This window comes from Carettochelys insculpta, chromosome 3, assembly GCF_033958435.1.
Source record: "Carettochelys insculpta isolate YL-2023 chromosome 3, ASM3395843v1, whole genome shotgun sequence".
NCBI lineage: Eukaryota > Metazoa > Chordata > Testudines > Carettochelyidae > Carettochelys > Carettochelys insculpta.
In genome coordinates, this window is record NC_134139.1 from 24381770 (window position 1) to 24392528 (window position 10759).

General features: G+C 42.4%; 1 protein-coding gene across 6 annotated transcripts in view; it reads right to left on the reverse strand.

Annotated features, from left to right (window-relative positions):
* The window catches only part of VRK2 (VRK serine/threonine kinase 2), an 84548-nt gene extending 77148 nt beyond the window's left edge, over positions 1-7400 (reverse strand). For 4 of the 6 annotated variants that reach the window (XM_074989477.1, XM_074989479.1, XM_074989481.1 and 1 more), the window contains exons 1-2: positions 7288-7400; positions 5922-6062 (exon numbers count right to left, since the gene is read on the reverse strand). In XM_074989477.1, coding sequence (XP_074845578.1) covers positions 5922-6057 — 136 coding nt within the window. In that variant the 5' untranslated portion in view covers positions 6058-6062; positions 7288-7400. Of the gene's footprint in view, positions 1-5921; positions 6063-6850; positions 7019-7287 lie in introns of those variants that run through there. The other 2 variants (XM_074989478.1, XM_074989482.1) reach the window with 2 other exon arrangements.
* Between the last annotated feature and the right edge of the window lie 3359 nt (positions 7401-10759).

The window sequence follows — 10759 nt, forward strand, 5'->3', positions numbered from 1 at the left end:
TGTGCTTGCACGCCAGCAGTAGCCCATATTTGGCCCCAAAAATGAGACTGACGATCACCCTATGTCTGAGATCTAGCCTGGTAAGTCATGGTAGAGTGCAGGTAACAGAAGGAAAGCAGAACACGCAGGACAGGCTTCTGAGCCATAACATTCACCCTGAGGCATAAGCAGTAGCTTGAAACTGATTCAGACCGCGATCTTCTGGACATTTTCACATCACTTCCAGCAATGGAAGGAAGCTCTGCATTCCAAGAGCGCAGGAAGGAACCATACTGCTGGTAAGCCTGCTGCTGTTAGAGGGGTTCTAGCAAGACAGATGTGGAAAATGGAAAGAAGGGAGACAAGGAAGGAAGAGAAAGTACAGAGCAAAGAGGATACTTGAAAGTGACGGCAGATATATTTAAAAGGAAATGCATCATGGACAAACACAGGCACTTTTCCATGTAGGAAGTTAAAATGCCATATTCCTCAAAAGGCTGAATACACTGAATCCAAGTGCACCAGTGAATCTCAGGGCTCAGAGTCAGAAAATAGCTTTCTGCCACTTTGATTTAGTGAACAAAGCCTTCCAGAAAATGCATCTTTGGTAAATATATGTTGCAGAAATAGTGTAAAATTTTTCAAGTACATTGTTAAAGCTTAATGAAGTATGGCATAAGTTAATGGGAAATTAAGCTGTAACAATGCACATCAAAAACTTTACACCGCTGATGTAAAACTACTTATTAAAAGATACAGCCAGCAAAAGTTAACCTTCATTTTTATAAAACAGCTGTGCTGTTCACATTTTCTAGATATTCACGCCTGGTATAATCGCACTGTGTTGTCAATTTTGCACAGTCCTCTAGAATTTCTTCTGGATTAGCTCCTCATTTCAAGTTCAGTGGTTGCTCAGCAATATGCAGCAACATATATGTGAACAGAATTCTGCTTCTGCCAGAGGGGTGAAAAAGACATCTCCCATCCACAGGACTACCTAAGTGAGACCCAGTTCTTATTTGTTAATAGGTATTTCCAACAAACTAAGCACGTGAAAGGGTCTGAATTCTTGACCAATACAACAGACAATGGGAATGAAGGGCACTCAGACCTTTGCAGAATCAGGGCCAAAATGAACTGCAGGCTGGCAATACTTCAAACAGAGTGGCTGTCCTCATGAATAAGGAAACAACTTTTCTTGTTTTTCACCTCTTTACAGCACACAGCCCATCTTTTCTGAAGTCTGATCCATTTTCTATGTCATCTGAGTTATGCATTGCTAAGTCACTTGGCTATGTTCCTTTTTCTAATTCTGTTACAAAGGGAACCAGGATTCCATCTTGGTGCTATATCCAGTACTGGATTTCCCTTCTAGGAGTAAGCAGAGGTCAAAGAGTAGATTGCACAGACTTTTCCAAACAGCCTAACAAGTAACTGTACTTTTTCCTGCTATGCTTCTTAGGACAAAAAATAGAAATATACAGGACCTTAGATCGCAGTATCATTGCATACTACTCCTCTGACTGTTCCTTGCCTCAGCATGGTGGGATTCAAATGACAATATACCAAAACAATTGAAGTTGTCTGTGATCAAAAAGAAAACCAATAAAATATGCATGACTCATGTACCAATGGCTACGTCTACATTACAGAGATTGTCAGAAGGAAGCTCTTCCAAAAGAACTTCTTTTGAAAGAGTGCCTCCACACACAAAAAAGCAGATCAAAAGAGTGATCTGCTCTTTCGAAAGAGAGCATCCACATACGCCCCGCTCATTTGAAAGAATGGGCCAGGGATGGAAAATGAAGAGTGTTCTTTCGAAACAAGGGCCCTGCGCAGCATCTAAACGTTTTCTTTCAAAAGAAGCTTTCGAAAGGGAGCATCTTCCTGAAATGGGAAAGGAAGAGCAATTTTGAAAGGAGCACCAAAATTCTTTTGATTTACTTTCAAAAGAATGCTTTTTGTGTGTCGACACTCCATGGGCTCTTTTGAAAGACCCCCTTCTTTCGAACACTCTCTCGAAAGAACTGGCTAGTGTAGATGCAGCCCATGTGATATATCATCTACAAAGTCTCATATGGTTTTCTAGTAATAGGAAAATATCCTAATAAATTTGGTACACAATTTGTTTGGCTTTTGATTGAGAACTACTTCCACGGAATTATTCCTTCTTCACAGCTACAGATGTTCTAAACATGCACCTTACGAGAATAATCTACAGTCCAGCTTCCACTAGAGAAAAGTGTTATTAACAAGACACATAACCACATTCCCACTTCATTTTCCCCTCTTCAACACATCAGAGTCCCATGAATCACTCTCACTTTGCTGTGGGGACCTTTGCAAGTTCCTACTTCTCCCCTCGTCCAACAAATAATCCTTGACTAGCAATCACAAGAGGTACCTTGACTTCATTCTATTACTCATGCTGGGGTACAGTTTCATATGGCAACACTTCTTATATATGCTCTAGACACAGGCTCTCTCCAAGGCAACTGACTGATCTTTAAGAGAAGGTAATTAAAGATATGTACATCAAAAGAAAAATATAAACATCAGATCTGGTATGTCCTTCATCTCTTCTGTAACTGCACACTTCTGAGGGGCCTTAGGTATTCATCTCACCCTAGGACAGCTACGAATAGAATTCTGTAGAATGGTATCAGATAGGGATATGGCAACTGAGGGCTTTTTTTTTTCTTTCTTGGCCTTGAGCAACAGAGTCTGACCAAGTACTTCCCAAAAGAGTGTATTAAGAAAGATTAATATTAAACAGAACATTCTTGGACAAAGGAAGATAAAAGAAGTTGCCTGCTTCTTCTTTTACTAATGGAATAGATGGGGAAAAAAAGAGGAACTGGGATGAAATGTGTCTGAATGTGGATTAAACCCAGAATCTTTCACAAAAAAGTGCCAAGCACTTATCAGTTTGTCTCTGTATGCCTAAATGATTGGCAAGTGGTACAGGACTGAACATACAGAGAGCAATCAGAAGCAGTGCTATTTAGCTTGCTAATAAAATCTTCTCTCTCGCCTCTATGGACCTTCACAATGGAATGGATACCATTATCTTTTCCATACAGAAAGCAGGCCAGATTGGTGCGTAGCAGCCTTTTTCAGTTGCTTCACTTGTGACTGAAGCTGTAGATGTCAGAGTGTGCAGATCAGATTATTTTTGTTTCAATTTACAGCTACCATTGCTGACAGTAAAGTAGTTTAGGCCATCCACTTTAGAGTACTAACAAACCAAATGCCAAGTACAACCAATCTCCAAGAAGCAAAATATGAGCTCTCTCAACTTCCACTGTCACTATCCTGCACTGTATTTCACCTCACCAAGTGCAGGTAAAAATATAGAGGAATTCAGATCAGTCACACCTGCTCCTGAGCAGCAAAGCACATTGCAACAAGGACATTGCCTAATAGACAGAACAGAAAAGATGCAAGAGAAACACTACAGCATCTCTCATCAAGTGGCACATACAAATGCCTATAATGTATACCAGAATGAGATGTAAAACACACCCATAAACCCATCTACAGAAAGTAAAACACTTTCTCCACATTCAAGGCTCCAGTCCTCCTCCAGTCCAGTCTGTGACTCTGCTTCCAATGTAGCTCTACATGAGCAAATGGCATCCACCCATGCAGAAGTAGTTGCAGTTTAAAACAGAAGAACTGAGAAATAAGACATAGTTTACACAGTGCTTGTTCTAATGAAAAATTGGCTTCTTACAGTGGTCTAGATAATATGCAACCATGAAAGCTCGTGCTATCTCCAAACATAGCATCTTACTGAAAAGAGGTTGCAAAGAAGCCGGAGAGAGGTTGTTCACAGTGGTCACGGATGGCAGAACACGGAACAATGGTCTCAAGTTTAGGTTGGGAAGGTCCAGGTTGAACATTAGGAAAAACTTTTTCACTAGGAGGGTGGTGAAACATTGGAATGGTCTACGCAGGGAAGTAGTGGAGTCTCCATCCCTGGAGGTGTTTAAGTCTCGCCTCAACAAAGCTCTAGCTGGGCTGATCTGATGGGTTTAGTCCTGCCTAGGGCAGGGGGCTGGACTTCATGGCTTTTTTAGGTCTCTTCCAGCTCTATTGTTCTATGATTCTATGATGAAGCAATCTGTATGAGCTTAATGTCATCATACATAAACAGAAACAGTAAAAAATAGAAAATAATAAAAAATAAAAGTGGCACAAGGAATGGATGCCAAAAAAGAGCAGCTACACTTTCTGTGACAAAATAAATGTAGAAAAATTAAAAGGTGTAGACAACTCTTATGTACCACACACATTCAATCCATGTACTGAAGTTGCTTGATCAGCAGGTTTTGAACATTAATACCTCCGGTCTGGAAACAGTAGTTAACATACTGCTACCTAACTTAAGTACAACATCAAAACAAAAAAGCAGTCAAGTAGCACTTTAAAGACTAGCAAAATGGTTTATTAGATGAGCTTTCGTGGGACAGACCCACTTCTTCAGACCATAGCCAGACCAGAACAGACTCAATATTTAAGGCACAGAGAACCAAAAACAGGAAGCTCCTGTTTTTGGTTCTCTGTGCCTTAAATATTGAGTCTGTTCTGGTCTGGCTATGGTCTGAAGAAGTGGGTCTGTCCCACGAAAGCTCATCTAATAAACCATTTTGCTAGTCTTTAAAGTGCTACTTGACTGCTTTTTGTTTTGATAGTGTATAGACTAGCACGGCTTCCTCTTTGTTACTATTTAAGTACAGCATGTTTGCCTTTGGGGATGATGGGTTATAGTGATGTTGCTATTCAAGAATAATTGTTCACTGCTGTTTCAGTACAAACTTAACATAGTCCCTGACAGATCTTGTAGACTAGTTTCCATTTTTTCCTACATCTGTGTGGTACAGAAGTCCATCATGCTGCCTAGTAGATGGATTTTTTCTTTCATGGAGACCAGCAGTAATTTACATTTATATATAAATGATCCGGAAGTGTTTTACAACTACTTGTCAGAATCCTTATTCACCACTGAAAAGCAGCTACCTCTGGCCAGAAAAATAGGACCTGTTGAAGAGCATGCAGCTTTACTATGCAATATTGGGCAAGCAAAGAACACCATTTTCAGCTGAAACTGCTGGGAAAAGTATGCCTTTAATTCATACATAGCACCAAAACTAATTCTACTAATGCTATAAAATATGTAATTAATTAGTTAATGACCAAAAGCTTGGTATCTTGATTTTATGGCTCTGCTGAAGAAGATATCTTCAACAGCCAATGCCGCCAACCAGTACTGACTCAAGAGAGTTCAGGCCACATACTGAATCACCCTATCCTATAGCACTTAGTACTGGTTCTCCTTGGCAATCATCTACTCAGGTACTGACCTGTGTGTGTCCAAGGTAAAATGCTTTGCAGCAGATACAAACAGTACTCTAAACCAGTGTTTTTTTAAATTATATTCCACAGAACACTGGTGTTCCATGAACAACTCGTAGGTATGCCCTGAATGTCTGACACCTTTTTGATGTCATACAGGGATAGTACATATTTTCTGTTATTAAAACCAGATACAACGTTATTTCTTCATTGCTACGATACCTGATTAAATTACTTCATTTTGTTTTGTTTTTGTTGTATATGTTGCTGGTTTTTTTTGGTTTTGGAGGGTGGGTCTGAGAATTTTTTTAAGGAAATTTTCATAGTTTTGTATATTATTATTATTGTTAGGTGTTCTATGGTCTCAAAAGGTTTAAGAAACACTGCTATAAATAATCGTGGAAAGAATCATGTAGCTCTTTTAGCAAAACTCTTCAATAACCAGCTGAGTGCTGCTAAGGCACATTCTGGTACCTTACATTTCTTTAGTGGATTACAATAACTTTAAAAATATATATATTTTAAAGACTAAAATAATACAGACACTCACAGATACATTATTGTAATTAACACTTGTGATTTACCTAAATAAATCAATCCAAATCCCCCCTGGCCAATTATATTGCCCAATCTCCACTCTTTTCCTTCCGTGTCCTTCAGTATCATTCCTTGAGGAAGGGGAACAGGGAGCTTGCTTTTTCCACGTCCTTTAGGTGGCATCACAACTGGAAAGAAAAGAAACTGAAACCATCATGAAAGAAAATGGAAGTTCCCTGTTTCAAAACGAAAATCATAGTTAAGTTTAGAGTTCTGATTCCCCATGGCCTTTAAACTATGTGTTGGTAGCTTGGGAATATGCACCAGTGTGACACCTGATATCTGTGTAAAGAGGATACAAGCTCCTACCAAATGAAAATGGTAAGATGATATCAAATGAGAACATTTTAGTCCGGTTCAACGTGAAGGTGAATGACTATACAAACAAGACCGAAACAATGAGGGGTGTCTAATTTATTACTACCTGTTGAACCTCTCTAGTCCAGCACCCTCAGAACATGACCAGTGCCAACTGAGAGAGTTTACCAGACCAGGAGAGGTCAATATTTTATAGCACCTTACCTACACTTCTCAACTGCTAGTCTCTTAGAAGACATTTGGAGTAAATTACAGCTAAATAACAGCACAGAACACTGAAAGCCAGGACTGGTAGCTGGAAACAAACTTTAGGGACCATGGGAAACTCAGCCAAACCCAAAAGCGGTCATCCAACCAACTAAAATCATGCCAGATTACAGAAGTTGCCGAAGGAGAGAGTGCCGGACTAGAGTGATCCAACCTGTGCGGCTGAGACAGACGGAGGGACGAAAGTTGCACTAAACAGCTCTACATAACATGCCACCGAGCCTAAGACCCCCCATATAGCCCTTGAACTATGGTCTCCTCGTTTCGTAATATGCATGGGTGTAAAAAGAAATCAACCAGGAAGCCCACAGAACCACCACCCGAGTCTCACTCTGCCGGTGGCGGTGAGATGCCTCAGCAGGGAGGGCGCCGGGCTGCAGAAATCAGCTGACCCCTCTCTGGGAGCACGTGCGGACAAGGCTGGCCAGACTGGCGGGGCCCGTTCGCCTTTGGAGCCGAGGGAACTGCAGCGCCCCGTGCAGCGTCCAGCGACGCAACTTTTCGCCCAGCCAGGCCGGACGGGGGATTTCCCAGCCGCACAGCGCGCCGGGTCTCTCGCCCTTGTTAGCGGGGCGGGGCGGGGCGGGGCGGGGCCGGGCCGGGCCGGGCCGGTGGCCTCAGCCGAGCGGCCAAGCGAGGCGGCTGCAGCCTGAGAAGGCCGTAGCGCTCCCGGGGCTTGTCCAACCACCCCGCCGGCTTCCCTCCCTACAGCCGCGCTCGGGCTGCCCGTCCGTCCCCCGACCCCTCTAGTTCCCCGCCGCCCCGCACCTGCTCGGACTGCTGCTCGGGCTCCTTCCCCTGGGCGCCGCAGCAGCTGGTCTGATCCGCGCAGCCCCGCCCCGAGCCGGCCGGGAAAGAAAGGCAGCCCCGGAGCCCAGCAATCACATGGGGCGGGAGGCGGCGCTGGGAGCGCGCGGGCTCTGCGCCTGTGGGGGGTGCCCCGGCGGCTGGCGCTGAGGGGAAGTACCTGGGGCAGCGCTTCGGCCCAGCGCCTCAGGGTGGGTGAACGTGCCCAAAGCTGGGGCCAGCTGCAAGCGGAGGAAGCAGCGCCGCTTTCGCGGCCCAGGCCAGCCCTGCCCCAAGGTGGGCGTGCAGGAGCCGAGCCCACGGCTGCAGCCTCTCCCTCAGGACGGGCCTCGACTTGTACCGAAAAAAGCCAGTGCTCCGCTCCTCCTGGCTCAGCCGTACCGCCTAGGAGTCCGTAACCTGTCCCACGTGCAGGTTTCAGAGGCAAAGTCAGGCTCATTCTCTTTCACTCCTCCCTCTTAGGAGCTGCTTACAGGAATTGCAGGGGCATCCTTGCCAGACCAGAGATGTTGCTGCTTCCACCTGTAGAAGATGGTGACATCAGAAACACTTAATTTTCCCCTAAGTTAGGCTACATCTACACTTAGTAAAAACTTGAAAATGGCCATGGTAATGGCCGGATCAAAGAATACTAATGAGGTGCTGAAATGAATATTCAGCACATCATTAGCATGCCAGCGGCTGCAGCACTTTGAAATTGCCGTTTGAAATTTTCGAAAGGACCCCACCAACTTCAAAATCCCCTTATTCTTATGAACCCTATGTCCCTCCCTCCCTATGTAGCTGGGCGTTTGCTCAAAACCATGCACCTGTGGGTTAACAAAAGACCAGATGATACCAACCACCATCCAAACAGTAAAGCTCTGCATCTTAATTTATTTATTAATGAAGCTGTTGTAAGGACTATTGGTGACTTTAAAAAGTATCACCAGCACTTGGACCATACATAGAGGTCAAAAGATCAAATTCCGACACTGTCTTAGAAAGGTGGCTGACCCCTGGACTAGGTGACTTTTTTGAGATCTCTTCAGGCCCTACACATGTGATTCTCGGAGACAAAAGGTCAGAATTGGGAACTACATTAGAAAATTTTGTTAGACTATAGGCATGGAAATGTCGGTGAGTCCCTAATTGAAATATTTGCACTGCTCTAAACTCCTGACAGAAGATTTTATTATGTGTTTTAAATTGTTTATCATGATATTTTCCATTGATATAGCACCTCCAAACAGTGGTACACAGCCTAGAATATAGCTTTTCAGCATTACATGTTAAAGATGGCCAAACAGTGGTCTGTTGGATCATTTGCTTTTGAGTCTTAGACTTGAAGACTTTGAAGCAAGATGAGACAATCATGATCATCTTGCAGGCCACAGAACCTCTTCCACCCACTTTTGAAATAGAGCCTTTAGTCTCTGGCTGAGTTACTGAAGTCTTCAAAGCAGGATTTACAAGCTTAGAATTACAGAGAACCCACCATTTATACTAATCTATTTACAGTCCATGCCTCATGCTGCAGAGGAAGGGAGAAAACCAAACAAGCAAACAAAAAAACCACATAAGGTCTTGTTATGAAAAGCACAGGTCTGTGAGTCAAAAATACTTTTGTTTGTTACTGTGTCACAGTCTTCCTGTCTGACCTTGGGCAAGTCACTTAATTTTTCTGTGCCACATTTTCCCTTTTGCAACATGAGAAGGTGAATATCCATCTCACAGAATATTCAGTAACTAAAGTTTATTAATTTTTATATTGTTTGCAAATGGAAAACCCTGAACTGGAGTGCTGGTTCTAAAGGCATGAAACTTTACTAATTTAAGTAGAAGACCCAGGTAAATTTTTTGAAGATGCTTAAGTAAATTATAAGCCTACATCCCACTGACTTTCAAATTATGAACCTACATCACATTGACTTTCATGGGAGTCAGGTAACTAAGCACATTTGAAAAGGGGACTTAGGCTCAAGTCAGTTACAACCTTTTGAAAAACTGTGCTGGACCCTTTAGCTTAGAGGTAATATTATCCTCAGAAACCTCTGTTCATGGAGTAGCTATCACATGTGACAACCACATTTGCAAAGTGTTTTGACATTCTTAAGGAGCAATTACTCTATATAAATGAAACAACTCTACCTTGCTTCTGTATTTGTTTCTCACTTTGTTTTAAAGTATTGCAGATTACAACTTAGATCCATTTTCTACTTATTCTAATCCTTTCTGTCTTAAAATACTTGCTCAGACCTAAACTGAGAATAAAGGATTTTGGTCAATTATCTGAAGTCTTGCAGTTTCACACGCAAAGCCCCTTAAAATCACTGCGGTATGTGAACAATTTATAACTTCTCACCCTGTTGCATTGTGACATCTTTGTGATATTTAACACTGACATTTTAGCTCTTCCTCTTTTAATTCTGCCTTCCTCCCTCTTTGCCCTACTGCTGCTCCTGCTTAAAATATCATGGCTAGATTTAAACTAGAGGCTTCTCTGTATAAGGAACATCAGCAATGAGGTATCCAGTTTCTTGTTTTATGCTGAGAAATTTATTCATCTTTGTGCATAGCTTTATGTATTTATTTATTTATTTATGTTCATGCATGGAGTGTTTTGCATTTATTCAGTTGTTGCTGTGCTTACTTGGCAGGTCCTCAGAACTTTTCAGATAATTACTTTTCGGGGTATCAAGGGACCGGCAACATGCAGGGGGCATGTCACTCATCTTAGTCATTGTCTGGGTACATTGACACCCATTTTAGAGGCTCTGATATTGCTCTGTGTGACTGGCCCCATGATTGAGATCACATAATTACAATAATTAGGAAGCTCACCTCAGAGTATTATCAAAGTGACCCACCCAAACCCAAGTCCATATGGTTTGAAATAGCTAATGAGTCAGTTAATGTGCTATGTCCAGGAGTAATGGATGCTCAACATGGGTGGCACAAAGGTATAATTTACCAACTTTCTGACTGATAAAGGTTCTTCAAGTAGACAATTTTAGCATCTTGCAACTTGCAATGAGTTCAAAGTACTAAAGGCTTTTATGTGCTAACCAAAGCAGAAGAAGGCAGCTGAGATTGCTAAAAGACAGACACAAAAGCAGGCCTTTCTTTAAACAAAATATAAAAATTATATCTCAGAGCTTTCATCTTCCTAACTGTAACTGCAAATGAATCAGTTTAGAAGCTCTATTAAAATGAAAGAGTTGGAAACAGCAGCATAGGCACTTCTCATTTGTTCTCAGAAGCCCAAGTGAGGCTGTGTCTACACTAGAGGATCTTGTCAGCAAAATGGCCTTTAGCTGACAAAACCCACAGAGCATCCTGAGTCCCAAGGTGAGAATGCAGCACTTTTGTTGAAAGCTGTACCCCACTCCCCATGAGAAATAACGCCTCTGTCAACAGAGATCTATCAACAGAAAGCTGGTCTGGACATTCC